We start from the raw sequence: 17198 nt of genomic DNA on the forward strand, positions 1-17198 counted from the left end.
TTCGGTTACTGAGATTAAAAATATTTATTACAAGCAGACATCTTTGCTCCATATTAAAAAGAAAACATAATTGGGAACATTGTGAATGGAATCTGGGTTAAGACTAATTCCAAATCCAGTATAAAACAAGGTATGAATAAAGAAGTTATTTTGGAATTTAAAATTAGGGAAGCCAATATATATATGTGTATGATTTAGATGACAAGTAAGGGGTAGGTGGAAGAAACTAACCAAAGCCAAGACAATCCACAATATTTCAGTCCTTTAATTAAGCACATAAAACTGTACTACTTAATATACTTCTCCATAAACTTCTTGTGAAATTCTGATCGCAGTGTATCATTTACAAATCTTTTGTCTTTCTTCTGATCATCTACACCTTTTGCACAGTTCTTGAAGACAACATCATCGTCCCACCTAAATGGGGGGGAAAACAGACACCCTATAATGTTTGTTTTAGAAGAGTAGCACTTATACTGGGAAGCTGTTTTCACGCAGAAATATGCTTGACTTGCCCTTCATTTGATGCAGCAATTATAGCAGGAAGATTAAAACAATTCTTACTCTTGCTCTACTGCAGCAGGAAAAACAATTTTTATTTAGGAGACAGAAGATGCTTATCATCTCCCCAACAAAACAAACTGAATTACACAGCAGAAACACACAGAGATCATACTCAGGAAGGCCCTCATACCATAGACACGACTAGATGAGAGGAACTGATCAACTTACTATAGTTTAGGGGATGCTGTTTTGAGGATTTTACATGATCCTGTTCACTAGTTATATTTGGTATTAGCTAACTATAGCATTCAGAGCACACAGCAACAACAGGCAAAGGGACTGACCAAGCATAACAAAGGCTCATATTTGGCTCCTATCTGTATAAACCACGGGGAGACCACTTCAAGAGTTCAGGATAGAACTCTGGATATTACTGGCTGGACTTCATACTGCAGAAGCATAAAAAAACAGCCGGGGTGGTGGGCTATAAAACAGATGTTGGAGAAAATAGAGCAATATTCTGTAATATGACCCAGCATATAAAATATAAACTCCATCCCAACCTTAGTCTCCATTCTTCTCCATCTCTAGTCTTTCAGTCGTTAGGGTCAAATACCTCAACTTTTGATAAAATGTCCCTTGTAAGCGAATCCTTCTTTGACTATACTATTGCCTCTACATGCAGGGAGGTTGTCACAGCTTAGACCAAGAAGGAAGGACTGGGCTTTTACCGTCAATGGGTAAAGAAGCCAGTATGGGGTTTAGAAGAGCAGACAGCTCTTGCGAACTTCACAGTTCAAAAGATCATGCTGCCTGCCGCATCAAGAAAAATCTGGGGTGAAGACAGGGCAGTGAGTGTACAGTAGGAGAAAACCAGGGGGTACTGCATGGAGTGGTGAGAAATCATGGAAATCGTAATATTTAAGCCTCCAACTTTTCACCAAGCTTCCTTTCACTCAGCACTTCCTATAAAACTTAATCTTTCTACATACCATCTAAAACACTATACACACTGATTACTGTTTATAGTCCTCCCACTTTGAGCCAGCTACTTCCTCCAAATATGCATACTAAACACACACACACAAAAGATTTAGACAGCAGGCCTAGGAGATTTCTCTCCTTAGAAAGGCCTGCTTCCAAGGTTAGCCCTTGGCTGGCCTCTGGAATCAGGTTTCCTGAATCCTCATCAACACTGTGCCTACAGGGTCAGTCACATGGTCTGTGCTAAAAATTTACTCACCCTTGGGGAAATCTGGATTTTTTATTAGGTGCTATATCAAAGTTGTCTTACATCACTAACTCCCAAAAATCTTAGGGATTAAATCTTCAATAGGTTCCCTGAGTCAAAAGTATTGTCATGCTACTGCCTTTCTGTTGCTGGGAGAACATGCTCTGTATGACTTCTCATGGGGGAACACCAGCCCATACTCCTCCTGTTACTGCCTACTAACGACTGGTTGTGTATCTTTCTGGGTTAGCCATGAACACAACTCAATGTTTCTAAGTCTGAAATTCAGGAGTGGTTCTAGGGACTCTTGATAAAAAGAGTATAAAATCTAAGTTCTGTGGAGTCCAAGGTTCATCTCTCTACTCTGGCCCTCGTGACTGGATTGCACAGCTTATTCCTTCTCCTCCTCTTACTACTCCAAAACCCGGCAGAAGGGTATCAGTGAAAAGGGGCTTTCCTTGAGGCTTCACATAATGCAGTTTGTTATCCAACTCATAGCCCACACATCTATGCAATCCACTACCAAACGGTACCTTCTTTTAACTTTAAAGTTGGCCTGAGGCTGGGAGGGGCCGGTAAGATTAAGCAGAGGGTTTCCACTCAGAATGTTTTCCATACGGATCCTCTCTTCTTCAGCTTTTTGTTCTTGTTCCTGTTAATTACAGGGTAAGATTAAATTATATTAACTCTGGGTCAATTCTCTTATATTCCATTCATGAAAAGCAAAATGAAACAATCTGTTTTTTTTTTATAAAAACAGCATCAAAATATTTGTTTTGACTGCTATTTTTTATTTGTTTTGATTGCTATTACTATGACAAAAAAATCTCATCAAAACAAAGTCATTCAAAACATTTATTATTTCATATTGGCCATCATACAGCTATTATTCATTTCCAACTTTGATGTGCCAAGTTGCTTATTTGAGCCTATTTTCTCTCTTAAAGCACACTCAACATGAACTGCTTTAAATTTTAAGAGAATATATCAAGAAATAGAGTACTGTATCATTTTATGATGTAGTAACACAGTAGAAACCAGCGTTTCTGCATCCCTTGTCGGAGTGCTGCTCCAGTTCCGGCTACTCCTCTTAAGATCCAGCTCCTTGCTAATGCATCATGGAAAGCAGCAGATCATGGTCAAATACTTAGGTCCCTGCCACCTATGTGCTACGGATGGAGTTATAGGCTCCTGGCTTTGGCTTGGTCCAGTCCTGCCAACAGTGGACATTTGCGGGGTGAAGCAATGGAGCAGCACTGATTTCTTCATATCTTTCTCCTCCTCTCTACCTTCCCATCACTCTGCTTTCAAATCTTTATTTTATAAATGAACATTTTAAATATAATACACAATTGGCAATTAGCTTAATTTTAAAAGGGCTGTACATAACTGATTTAAAAAAATCACCTCATTTGAACTCCTCTTTCTAGAATTGATAACAAATGACTAAGAGATTCCTAAAATAAAACAAATCACCTTGTAAGCTCATGAATTCCAATGGGTCAATCACAGACATTACAGACATCTGGGTGTGAACCAACAAACTGTTTCTATGCCTCCCAAAATAGGTAAGAATTAACTATACAGTTAACATGCATTCTTACTAATTTACTTGAGGAATATCCATTTTGTTCTTATAATTTACTGCTTCTATTTTTGTATTTCTCATCCTTCATCAACTTAACTAAGTATTGCCTTTCTTCTCCTTTCACTATCTGTTAAGACTGCGTCAACAAATGCTTCCAATGCCCAGGGCTGGGCCTGCGGGCGGAAACACAACCTAGGTCTGCCCTCTGGTTGACAGGAATTGAGTTACTTAAGCCACCACCGCCCCCGCCCCCAGGTCTGCAGTGCCAGGAAGCAAACCCAGCCACTCTGAAGTGTGATGTGAGCACCTTATGTAATGACCGAGGGTGGGCTACACCCAAGCCAGGAGCTTCCTTCAGCTCTCCCACATAGATGGAGGGGTCCAAGGAGTCGGGCATCCTCTGCTGTCTTCCCCAGCGTTAGCAGGGAACTAGACCAGAATGGAGCATTTAGTGTTCATAAGAGATGCAGTGTTGCAGGCAGCAGTTTAGCCTGCTGTACTCCTTGTCTTTCTTTGCTCTTTTCCTTTTGGCACTGATATCTTCAAACTCACATCAACCTCACCTCCGCTCCATTTCAGAGTTAGGAATGTTCTGTCTGAAAGCATTAACTACAGCTTACAGGTCTAGCTGATAACAAGTTATCTGAAAGCAAATTTAAATCCAGTTTTGTTATACCTTGAAGAGGACAGAAATCAAGAAAAAGAGGAAAAAGAGGACAGAAATCAAGAAATCGAAGAAAAAGAGGCTGCTCAGAAGTCATTTTTTTTAAAAAGTTAGTCATTAGGGGCCCATGTTGTGGCACAGCACGCTAAATTGCTGCCTGCAACACTGGCATCTCTTATGAACACTAAGTGCTCCATTTCTGATCTAGTTCCCTGCTAACGCTGGGGAAGGCAGCAGAGGATGCCTGACTCCTTGGACCCCTATGTCTATCCAGGAGAGCCGAAGGAAGCTCCTGGCTTGGGTGTAGCCCACCCTCGGTCATTACACAATCTGCGGAGGGAACCAGCAGATCCACGGCCTCTTTGCTGCTCTTCCTCTCTCTCTTTCTTTCAAGTAAATAAATCTTAAACAAAATAGGAATCTTTAATAATAAAATAATTTTCTACAAATGTTATGGACGCTTTCTTTTACTACTCAAATATCAACAACAGACTACTTTTATGAGGACAAATAAATGAGGTGGAAAGATGCGCTATGACAGATAATTCCTTTTAAGTCACTGCTCAGACTTCAGGCAAATAAAGCAGCAATGATCTAACACAGTTCTATAAAAGCCTTATTTTTAAGGAATTACACCGATGACTGAAGTGCCAGGGAAACAGCCCAAGCATGTACTGTATATGACATACAAAATCGTTGGCTGCTTCATGCTTGAGCTATTCTTTCCTTTAGTCCCTGGGGAGCTGTCACGCACAGCACACTGAAAACGGGTAGCCCTCTTTCTGTGGTCAAACACAGGCAAAGCATTACCTCCCTGGTGGACCCTTCAAGCGGCAAATCCATTTCAGAGCTGTGCTGTTCTGACAGAGCCGTATGGCTAGCCAGTCTAAAACATTTACGATTTGATTCTTCCCCCAAAATGTGCCAAACCCCAATATCAAAGCTCATTTGTTTGAAAATGTCTTTGGGGATACTTAAAAAAACAGCTGATGGAAAGGGAAAAAACACATAAAAAACTAACACAGGGTTTCAAGAAACACTAAAATTCTTGTATTAGAAACATGGGTAAAGCACAAAACTGCAAGACCCTCTTTCGAAAATACTTGTACTTCTTAATGGTCACCCAAAAGTATTTTAATCCCTTGCTTTTGTATCTAGTGTTGTTTTTGACACAAAGAATTTGGAATGAGTGCCCTCTAGCGGCGGTCAACAGGTATTGGGAATTTTCCTACAACTTCTAACTAGATACAAACACTAACTACTCTGAGTTCTTTTCTGACCATTGTGACCCACACACTCATTAAACTTAGAGCATTAATCCAAGTCAGCATCCTTTCCCTTTTCAAAACAAAACAACAAACCTCAGTAATTATTAGCTCAAATGAAAGGTTACATAAAGTCTGTAAATGAGCTACACATTTACTGAAAACAGGAGATCTGTATTTGAATGACAGTGTGTCAAATAGAACAAGTTCATAATAGAATTCATCCTCTCTTGCTGCCAAAACATGTTCATTTTCCTGCACTCTCTGAACCATATATGGCACAATATTCACCCCCAAACCAGTGATATCTTTACTGTCACATGCATTCAGTTCTACATTCTTAATAGTTTCAATTCTAACTCCTATTACACAAGTGAGAATTCACTTAATTAAATGTGAGGATTATTAGAACAATCTTATAACTCAGTTTTCCAATCTTCCATATTTTTTTGTCAATAGGCCTTTTAAAAAGAACATCTGATTCCCTCAATCTCCTGATGGAATCAGATGACTTCTTACCTCTTTCAAAAACAAAATCTATACTTTTGTAGCACTGATTTATAAATCTCCAATGTGCTTGCCTTTCCAATTTTACCTTTTTTATTCAACAGAAATTCTTTAAATAGTGAAATGCATAATTCAAAGTTTTAACCATCTTTGAGTAAGACACTCTTTTTAAAACATAAATACGTACTTAATGTTTTTTGAAAGGAAGAAAGAAAGATTTCCTATCTGCTGATTTATTTCCCAAACACCTGTAATCATCAGGGCTGGGGCCAGGCTGAGGGCAAAAGCTGGGAACTTAAGCCTGGTCTTCCAGGGTCGGCGGCAGGGAGCCAACAACTTGGGCTTGCACCTGCTGATTCCAGCGCACACGCAGGCCACTGCCGTCAGAAGGAAAGGCAGCATTGCACAAGGAACTCCGCCGTAGGGCGCAGTGTCCCCAGCAGCACCGTGACCACCGTGTGAGCCCTCACCCCGGAGTGAGACTTTCTCTTCTATTAAGAAAACAATTCTGAGTACCGACAGAAGTTAGGCAACCTGCCCTAAGTCACATAATATCTGTTTATAGCTTGATTCAACAAGTGCCCAGGCAGGAGGTAAAGGTAGGTAACTTAATCTGCCACGATTATAAATGTTAAAAAAAAAAAAAATTCTAGATGTGTACATGTTACCAAGTTCAAACGTGGTAAAGAACATTTCAAATGTAAGGTATTATTTGGATTGAAAATATTTTTAGTTTAGTATGTGTGAGAAGACAGGGAGATAAACATAGTTAACACTGTCATTACCTTCCTGGCCTGCTCTTCAGCTCTTTCTTTTTTAATTTTTTCTAGTTCTGCAAGAAGATCTGCTGTGTCATCATCACTCTCCTCTTCAAAATCTTCATCTTCCTCCTGAAAAGAACAGGATGCTCCAGGAGACTGGTAAGGAAATAAACACGATTCATTCCCCCCACTCTCCCCAAAATTGCCCTTGCCAAATAACTTTGGGGCAGAATTAAGTTTCCTAGTGGGAAAGATAAATGCACCTGAATTTCAAGATCAAAGCCTACAAATACTAAAATGTCAATCCCTGAGAAAACACTCGTCCAATTCACATGGCAAAAACAGAATTTATCTGAAATGTTTTCTAAAACCAAAGGGGAAAACGTTACACCAAAACACAGCACACATGTAGAATGAATCATTCTAAAGTGTTAAAACAGCTCAAAACAACTTGAAACTAGGAAATAAAACACAATCAATTGTGCAAAAAGGATTTTAAATTGCCAGAAGAAAATATTTTCAAATAAATCATGATTAAATTTCACTTAAAAATTCAATTTTACTTAATTACTATTAGTAGCTCCATCAGTCTAGAATCAATCGCCTATACACATATACAAATACCATTCAGGAAAGGCCATTCAGATTCTTTTTCACTGTTTACAGAATCCTGCAAATTAATTACAGACTGCAGGGTCCTACTAAGCTTCAACATTAATGGAGAGTGCTGCCCAGAGAAAGCCCACTGCAGGAGTGCGCTGCGAGTAACAGGGCAATTCAATCTCCAGGCTGCGGAGAGGATTCTTCACAGCTCCCACTCCGGCTTCTTTAAAGATCAAACTTGTGTGTGATGTTCTCCATGCAAAAGAACATATTTTGTTTTAAAAATAACTGCAAAGTTCAGTGTTGAGCTTAGTGTTACATTTGAGTAATAGTGAGTAAAAAATAAACACATCATTTACACATTTCTTAAAGCCAAAAGCATTAAACCGCATTTATGAAAAGTACAAAAAAAAAAAAAAAGCCTAGCTAAGAGATCCAAGTAGGAATGGGAACTCACGTCTGTGAGAGGATCATCCGCATCGAGGTTGGCGGCAGGGATCTGGTCTAAGCGAGGCTTTTTGGATACTGAGGAGGAAGTTGTGTGTTCTAGGGGAAGTCAAACATCACTTGGCTTACTACACAAATACACATCTCTTAGAACCCAGGGACTCTTGGCACAGAAAAGCCACACTAAAAGCAGCACAGAAGCAGGGACCATACCGTGCCTGGCAAATAAACCATTTGGACCGATACTTATTGAATGATTTAATGAAAGTACTGATCTTATACAGAACCACAATCTCCTTCAGGAAACTGAGGGAATATTTTATACACACAGGTAACAAAAAGCACCATCAGCTCTAATCCAAACACATAAGAGAGCATTGCCATTCACAATGATATTTACAAACATACAAATAATCAGGCATCTTCAATTTCTATGTGAAAGAAAAATGAGGGAGAACATAACTGTATGATGACTGTTTGGGCTGATGTTAGTACCTCGGGTTGGCCGATCTCTGTTTTTCTCTCTTGCAGCAGCTCTCTCTCTCTCTTCCAATTCTCTCCTGAAGTCTCGGTTGCGGACCTCCTCAGGGGCATCCTGAGTAGCTTGCCTAAATTATAAGCAAATTGAGGTCAAAATACTGCTATAAAGAAAAAATATATACTTAAGTGTTTAGATGTTGTTAACATTACTATCAATACAGGGTCTGTCCCATTAATAATTTCACTGCCATGCTGACCAGTGTGACAAGCGCATAGAGCTTCTTTGGGAATCCCATTAGCTACTGTTCCATCTCCATGTGGAAACTCCTGGTCAATAGGGATTTCTGCTAAAGCAACATGATAGCACTTTAAAATCACAGGGTGTAATTTTAGTCCTAAACCTTGCATTGTATTCTGTTCCTATAAGAACAATGGATTTAATTCAAGCCGATTAGTGCTATTCACATCGTGGCCATGCAATTCAACAGATCAGGTCTACCTCGTGAACAAGGCAAACATGGAAGGCCTTGCTACCTATATTTGATCTTGGTGTGGGAAGGCAAGTCTCTGCTGGAATACTGCTTGGAGAGCTGGCTCAAGTCACCTTCTCCTTTTCCTCTCCCACCTCTCGCAGGTTCAAAAGTTGGTCTGGCTGCTGTTGTCATCTTCAAGGCTTTGGGGTTAAAAAATAAATAAATAAAAGAAGCAAACTGTCATCGCATAAGGTATTAACCAACATCCAACCATTAGGGCTAATTTTCAAAGCCTGTTTTAATCATTTCTCGAACAAAAGTCCTGAAGGAAACCAATTCTAAGTTTCATTCTGGGGTGAAGCCACGAGGCTGCATTCCTGTTCTCCTGGCTCCGGTCACCCCTCCGCTGACTCCGCACAGTGGCAGGATCCTGTCTCAGAGCCTTACGCGAATTACGACCTGATGTGATAAAACCCTACACATACTCAACGGAAACCTCGAGTCTCCCAGCCAGACTCGCCCAGCAAAAGACAAAAAGAAAATTTTAAACATCACCGACAAAACGAAGAGTGTCCTAGAAGAGAAGAGAAGTGTGCGGCCAGTTAAGCGCTGTCCGCCGGCCTCGCCCCAGCCGTCCCGGTGCACACGGTCACAGAGCGGGGGACGCTCCCAGGACCACGGCCGTCCCTGCAGAGTCCGTGCCCGGCAGGGTTCTGCGCCCGCTCCTCTGGCTTCCCCAGGGGTGACAGCCGGGCCCGGAGAGGAGGACCCCATCCCATCAGCCTGGCCAGCCGGGAGCCCGCCTTGGACCACCACAGGGACGCGGCGGATCTCAGTTCAAAGCCGACAGCAAGCTTCGTTCCCCGCCAGCCGCTCACCTGGGCCGAGGGCCGACGCTGCCGCCGCCGAGAATCACACAGACGCCATTGTGCCTGCTGCCTCCCAGCAACCTGTGCGCCTAGCGCCGAGACCCGGAAGCAAAAGCCAAGCGCTGACACCGCCCTGGGAGGCGAGGCGATGACCAATCCGAGAGCCCGGCGTGACGACACAGGGGGCGGGGCCGAAACGGCCGAGGGGGCGGGCGTTTAAAATCGGGGCTTCAGAGCAGACCTGGAACATCACACTAAGCTTCGAGAGCCAATTGCTTAATGTCTGCAACGTTTCTCCCTTCCCCGACCCCGCTCCCAGACTCCCTCATTCCGGCGCTGCGTGGACGGCAGACCCAGGGTAGCCGACCGCCCGTCCCTGTTGGCGGCAGGGAGCGAGGAGGAGGATTTCACGCAGCAGCCTGCATCCAGCGGCTCTGTTTCCGTCCTTTCTCCTCAGATAGATCCATCCAGCCTAGGAAAGTGGGCTGCGGAAAAAACTAATGTTGTCATTTAATTGGATATGAAGAAAGAGCAAAATATGTACGGGGGCAGCCACGATCTTTATAAAGGTACCATTCCTGCCAAAATATTAAGACTTCAAAGCCAAGGTTGTATTGGTATTGTTTGCTAAGGTTTTTTGTTTTTCTGTAAAATGCCCTTAAATTCTAGCCGAGGGGGAGATGGCAGTATTAGGCGTTCATGACCTTGAGCGTTTAGAACGGTGGGCCCAACCGCCGGGAGCAGCTTGCGGTGGAATTATTAAGATGGCTACTGAAGCATTACGTCAAGTGTTAATCAGACCAAGAAAAGGCGAAAAACGACAAAAGCAAAAAGCCAAACACCAGTCGGCTGCCCTCCTCCCCCGTAAAATAGGCACCTTGAAAGCCGTGATCTGATTTAGTCCTTCTTGATATTGAGTCACACACAGTAGATGCTCCATATGTGTAAAACCAGTGAAAGTAACTCTCCCAACTGCGTTTCAAAGGTGTTTCCCCTACCCAGGCCCAAATCTTTGTTTGAATCTTGAAACAAGAAACAGTAGAAAAAGTTCCATCCTCTGTAAGAGTCAAGATGAAAATCTTGATTTCTTTCAAAGCCACTGCTCTCCGAGTCTGGCACGCGTCAGTCAAGGATGCAGCCATCGCATTGGCAACTCAAACCTACAATCCCCTAGCACCTACCTAGATTCCCTTTCCTTCATTCTTCTGATGGCCCTTGCTCTTTCGCAGGTCTTATCAAAATTTACCCTAGGTTTCATTCCACAATCAGCATCCCAGCCCGACCACTGTGGCCGTCTCCCACCTGGATTGTAAATCATGGTCTGGCATTCCTCCCCCACATAAAATTCCACGGCACCCCAGTATCCCTGGAGTTGGGCCCTTCAACAGTCTCGGTCTTACACTCTAAGCGCTCAGTGGCTCTAGGTAGAGCCACATGGGCGTTTCTGTTTTACCAACCAAGGCAAGATAATTTAGACCTTGGTATTATTATCTCTTCTCTGTTCCCAGTACACCAAGACAATGGCCATCCAGGTTGCACCTCCAAGGCTAGCCCCTCAGGGAGGCTTTCCCTGACACCTGCATCTGTATTCCCATCCCTCCAGCTCTACCTGAACAGCACCTGTGTTTAATCTGTACCTTGTTTATTACCTTGTTGCCTGTCTGGGAAGCAGCATAGCAAAGCCAGTGAGCCAAAGCCTGTCTTGGTTCTAAACCCAGTTCAGCCCTTTTGTAGCTGTGTAACCTTAGGGGAGTTGTGTTCCCTCACTGAGTCCTCAGTGTGCACAGCTTCCTCCTACATAAAGTGGAGATAATCCTGGGCCCTGCTTCTTAATGCTACTGTAAGGATTAGTACTTGTAAAGTTACATAGAATTGGCTCAGCAAACAGTACTTGCTACATAAATGCCAGCTGTTCCTATTATTAATAATATTTTATTGTTATTGTCTATCTTCTTGTATTAGAACGTTAAGTTCCAGGAAAGCAGGAACCTTGTCTGTCTTGTGCACCGGTTGTTTCCTCTGCAGATAGAGCTGTGCGCGGCACATAATAGGTGCTGAGTAAGTATTTGTGGAATGAGTGAATGAATTCATGAATGAATGATGCACTATGAAATAGAGGAATGTGGTAGCAATGGCAGGATAATGACACAGAGAAAATACAGTTTGGCCAACTGCCCTTTCAACCCTGTTTGAATCACTTCCATTTGTTTAATTCACAGCTCACTACCCAATCTTTGGACTGCCAACTATGACCATGTAACAACACTGTAATTTTATTAGCACAAACACCCAATATAATCAGACCACAAAATTAATAATTTTGACTTATTGGTTTGACAGTGTGGAAAAAACCTAAGAAATTGTTTTTACTTATATAACCTGATATACTAATAAAATCTTTTTAATTAAGCAGTTTCAAAATATCTAGAAGGGAAAAGAATGTTTACTGAAAGTTTAACATTCACCTCATAATCTAACACTGCTGACCAAAATCATATAACCTCCCATGAATACTATATAATAATTGAACTTTTAATTGTGTTTGCAATTATCTTACATTTATGTTTTCCTCATCTGCAATGCTATTATTCATATTCCTTTCTTTCTCCAAGCCTGCATGCCTTTACCACCTCCTTTCCCTTCTATTTCATTTTTCCTATTAGTAAATATCTTCATTTTCTGGGAAAATAGAAGCTCTTAAACAAGTCTCCTCATCTCCTCTCTCTACCGATGTGTCTGCTCGCTTTGGCTGTGCCTGTGTTATCATTGTTCGGTTGTTACTGGAGATAGGGTGACTTGTACTGTGAGTCCTAACCACTTCCCCCTTCTCACTGGCTGGCACCATGATGTACTTCCTGCTTCCCATCATCCAGGAAACCATCTCTTTTACGTCTCTCTTACCACCTTTTAGGCATGAAGTGGTATGTGTTAACCTTAAACATGCTCCTTCATTTTAGACATGAGAAAGGAAATATTTTAATTTAATAGGAAAATAATGTTTTCTGTATTTGAAACTCCAAAACTGGCTTATATGTGGGAAAACAATAATGTAAGAGTCCAGCTTCAGGGATTACATAAAAGCAATACCCAAAGGGAAAAAATGAGATCCCAAAATCCTAGAAGAAAATTGTAAAATTATTTCTAAGTAGATTTCTAGAGTTTGAAAAGATTGTTTGATCAAAGTGGAATACCTGAGTTTTAAAACATATGATTTAAAATTTTTTTCTATGTAAAAATTATTTTGTTGTAGGAGATGTCCAGAATAAAAATCTACAGATAAATAGCGGATTGACAGATAAGGTTTTCTAATGTCTTTGACATTTAAGGGTTACTGCTACAACAGTAATACAGATAACATGAAAAATGTAAACCCAATAAAAATGAAGAAAGGATGCAAAAACTTCCTTTAGAAAAAACAACATAAATGTGACAGCAGATGATAGACATGAGGTGCCCAACCTCCCAGAGAGGAAAATGAAAATTATCACATTGACAACAATTTAAAAAAATAAAAAAAAACATACACAGTTGGAGGAATTAAGAAAAGGGACATGCAGTAGGACAGTGGGAAAGACACTTACTGCCTGTTGCCCTTGCAGCAAAACCCACGTGCTCACAAGGGCATCCTGGGTGTGCACCTGGCTCTCTGTTCTCATCACCTACACTTCCAGAACACATGCCTTCCTGGTGTTGTTTGAACGTGAACCTTGGTGCACGCTGTCAAGCCCTTGCGCTAGCTATTTCCTGTGCCCAGAATGCTCTTCCCTTAAGCTCTTTGCTAGAGGAAGGCCAGCCAACCCTGACAGTCCTTTGTAAAGTTGAACTGTTCTCCCCAAGTCCCCTAGCATTATGGACTCCGTATCTTCCTCATCGTGCTCTTTCTCTTTCTGGTAGCATGACTCCTCTATCTCCCTTGATCCTATTTAGTTCATTTACTGTTTGTTTCTCTTCCTCTTCCATGTACAGTATAGGTTCTGTAACAGTATAGGTTAGAGGTTTCTGGTTCATGGAATAATGTAGACCAAGCATTTGAGAGCATGCCTGATACTAGCAGTTACCCAGAAAATGGTTTCCAAATGAGTGAGTGAATGAGTTTTAACAGGAAAAAAAAAATGATATCCTGGTAAAAATTACTACCTCAATCTGTTTTATATTTTGAAAAAAAAATGTAATTTGCATTCTACCAGTCTGAAGTCTTGATTTTACACAAAGACATAACAAGATCCAGAAAGATTATTTCTAGGCTCTGTATGTATCATCAAAATTAATCAGACATGCCCTCAATGCAGTGAGAGTGCTACTCTAATCTCCATCTCTTCCCATTGATTCAGTTACTCCAATTCTAGTTACCCCAGCATTACAAAGGCCTCACACTATAAAATGTGTAACTTACTAAAAGGCTTTTAATTGGAGCCAGGAAAAATCTTAATACCCATGAGTCAGAAATTACATTTAAAACTAAAGTAATATGAAAAATGGAATATTCTTTGAATTTTTAACCTGAAAATCACTCTCATTTTCTGATGTAAAATGTCAGTACTTTAACCTGCCTAGACAGTAAGAAGAATAGAGAAGTAAAGTGGCTTACCTTCTTCTAACTAAATCCTGATTTTAAAATAAAGACACCATGGAGCTTGGCGCGATAGCATTGCGGTTTAAGTCCTTGCCTTAAATGAGCCAGGATCCCATATGGGCGCTGGGTCTAATCCCGGTGGCCCTGCTTCCCATCCAGCTTGTGGCCTGGGAAAGCAGTCAAGCATGGCCCAAAGCTTTAGGGTCCTGCACCCGTGTGGGAGACCTGGAGGAAGCTTCTGGCTCTTGGCTCCGGATTGGCACAGCTCCAGTTCTTGCAGCCACTTGGGGAGTGAACCATCGGATGGAAGATCTTCCTCTCTCTCTCTCTCCTCCTCTCTGTATATCTGCCTTTCCAATAAAAATAAATTTAAAAATAATAAAGACACCAGAGTTTAGGGAGATGATTCCTTGGAGATGTCTTCCAAATAAAATGTCTTTTCCTGATGCTGCAGGCTAGGTTATTGGTTAACAACTTGACAGTTTATACTAGGAAAATCAAAAGCGAACATCAGCAAGTATTAAAGCCAAAATAACACATATAAGAGGGCCCGGCAGCGTGGCCTAGTGGCTAAAGTCCTCGCCTTGAAAGCCCCAGGATCCCATATGGGCGCCGGTTCTAATCCCGGCAGATCCACTTCCCATCCAGCTCCCTGCTTGTGGCCTGGGAAAGCAGTCGAGGATGGCCCAATGCATTGGGACCCTGCACCCGCGTGGGAGACCTGGAAGAGGTTCCAGGTTCCCGGCTTCGGATCGGCGCGCATTGGCCCGTTGCGGCTCACTTGGGAGTGAATCATCGGATGGAAGATCTTCCTCTCTGTCTCTCCTCCTCTGTGTATATCTGGCTGTAATAAAATGAATAAATCTTTAAAAAAAACATATAAGAAAACTTCTAGAGGTCCATGGAAAATGAAATTAAAGGATAAGTTTATTTTGTTACAAAGAAGTTTTGCAATCCATGATAGTTTTTATCTACAAACTTTTCGCCTTGTATGCATGACTTTCAAGCTTTTTTTGTCCCCAGATCAAATTATTTTGTGATTTTAGTTTTCATGATTTGTTTTGAAGTACCTTTATAGAATTAAAGGATAGAAAGGCATGCCAAACAAATTCTAAACCAGATTTATTATGTAGTAGAATGAATTACCCAAATCATTATTTATATTGAGTAACATTAGTAGGCGCAAAGAAGCATATCTTAACTACATTACAAGGAAAAACCAAAGGATGTGTTACATTTATAGACATGTATATAACTAACCACGTAACTGCGAAAAATATGAAGGAAAAAGTAAAGAATTTAAAAGGAGAAACTGCCAAACTGTCAGAGTTGCAGTTCTAGCAGACAAATTGACAACATTGATCTAATATTTATGTTCTATATGTGTGGATATATATTACAGGTGCATGCTCATATTTATATATGTATATAAAATGCTATAACTAAGACCACACACATTCTTTTCAATAAACATGGAACTGTCGGGGTTTATGCCTGCCACCTAAGCCCCGAGGTCACTGAGGGTGAGGCGATGATGCCCTTTGGCCACAAGAAACACCAGGGATAAGCTGGTGAGGAATGTCCATTTATTCAGCCCAAGTTCCAGGTTTATACAGGTCTAAGACAAGTGAGGGTAAGAGGGCGTTTTCAGGTAGTCCCTTCACCCAGTAATGACACTGTGATTGGATGAAAGGCACATCTAATCCTGTTGAGCTTCCAATCATATCAGGGTTGGAAGTCACACCCTAGACCAGGGCAGGGAAGCTCTAGGTCACTCCCACCAGGTGGCAGGCAGAGCTCCGGGGATGATTTCCCACAATGGAACATTTACAAAAATCAAGAATAAAACCCCAAAATAAATTTCAACAAATGCCTGTATATGAATGCCTAAATTGTAAGTCTTGTCAATTTTGAGATGTTATGTAAGTGTTCAAACTTTTATGTTAATGAGTCATATTCTTCTTTTGCTTTGCATTTTTCCTTGCAGGTAGTTATGGTATGCGTAGGTCTGGTATATGACATAGAACTTTATTATGTAGAAGTAATACCATATGAATTCTAGTAATGCTCTCCATTGTGGTGATTTTGTACAAGGTGTCACTACAGACATTCTTGACATGTGCAAAGATGCACTCGTGTGTGCATTTCACATGCCTCCCATCAGCAGGATGACAGCTCTTGTTCTATAACATGATGGTTAGATTTCAATAATCGTACCGCACTGGATACTGATGTTTCAATTTTATCTCATCTATTAAATATATAGTAAAATATATTCACAATGTTTAATTACAAATTCATATATTCATTATTCATTTGAATTTCTTATGCAGGTCATCTAAGTCATTTTTTGGTTTGTCATCATCTTAGGAAATTTTTTTAACGCTTGGCACACCAGTTCTATACACATATATACTGCCCATATAATTTTTCACTTCCTGGCTTCTCCTTTTGACGTATTTTGATAGGCATAAATCTCTAATTTTACATTAGTTTGATTTTCAATCTTTGCTTTTTGTTTTAGCACATGGTATGTCCTGTGTGAAGTCATAATGATATTCTCAAATGCTATTTTCTAAATGTTTAATAGATCTTTTATCGTTTCACTATAAGTTCATTTTTGTGCGAGATGAGATGGGGGAGTCCTGAGACCTGGTGGAGCAAAGCTTCTTAACCTGATCTTCTTTAATGACCATGTATTCTTGGACCTTTGGACTGCACTATAAAATTTAGAAAACGATGATCAGGTCATTTTTGAGATTTCAATTGAGACAATTTTCAATGTAGAAACATAGATTAAGAAGAATTGGCATTTTTACCACATTGTCTTAGTATTTTCTAATGGGTTATATTTTTTTGATTTTTAGGATTATCAAGATATTCTAAAGTACATTTGATGTATTGTGTTTTCCACAGGCATTTGTTATTGTCTTTATAGAAATCTTGCAAGTTTTTGTTAGCTGAAAGTGTTCCTTTAATGTGTAATGTAAACGGCATCCTTGGATTTTCCTCATCTGAATGTTCCTGTCATTTAGAAATACTATATATCTTGCGATATATTGATTTTTAAGTTCAGAGACCTTCCTTAAATTTGTTGTTAACTGAAATGGTTCCCGCAGAGATTTGTTTGGGTGCTTTACACAGAGAGTCATATCATCTGCCGCTAATCATTCTCCCTTTCTTCTGCTTTTTTCTTACCTTCTTATATTGGTTTTTCTAGGATGGTGGGTTGA

At 40.7% G+C, this 17198-nt stretch overlaps 1 protein-coding gene across 1 annotated transcript in view; it reads right to left on the reverse strand.

Moving 5' to 3' along the window:
* Window positions 1–250: 250 nt before the first annotated feature.
* The window catches only part of CWC15 (CWC15 spliceosome associated protein homolog), a 297815-nt gene continuing 280867 nt past the window's right edge, over window positions 251–17198 (reverse strand). The window contains exons 2-8 of the mRNA XM_058663755.1: window positions 9402–9421; window positions 8585–8723; window positions 8066–8178; window positions 7581–7669; window positions 6545–6649; window positions 2269–2387; window positions 251–417 (exon numbers count right to left, since the gene is read on the reverse strand). Of these exons, the coding sequence (XP_058519738.1) occupies window positions 288–417; window positions 2269–2387; window positions 6545–6649; window positions 7581–7669; window positions 8066–8178; window positions 8585–8715 (687 nt within the window). The 5' untranslated portion in view covers window positions 8716–8723; window positions 9402–9421 and the 3' untranslated portion in view covers window positions 251–287. The remainder of the gene's footprint in view (window positions 418–2268; window positions 2388–6544; window positions 6650–7580; window positions 7670–8065; window positions 8179–8584; window positions 8724–9401; window positions 9422–17198) is intronic.

Source organism: Ochotona princeps, chromosome 4, assembly GCF_030435755.1.
Source record: "Ochotona princeps isolate mOchPri1 chromosome 4, mOchPri1.hap1, whole genome shotgun sequence".
NCBI lineage: Eukaryota > Metazoa > Chordata > Mammalia > Lagomorpha > Ochotonidae > Ochotona > Ochotona princeps.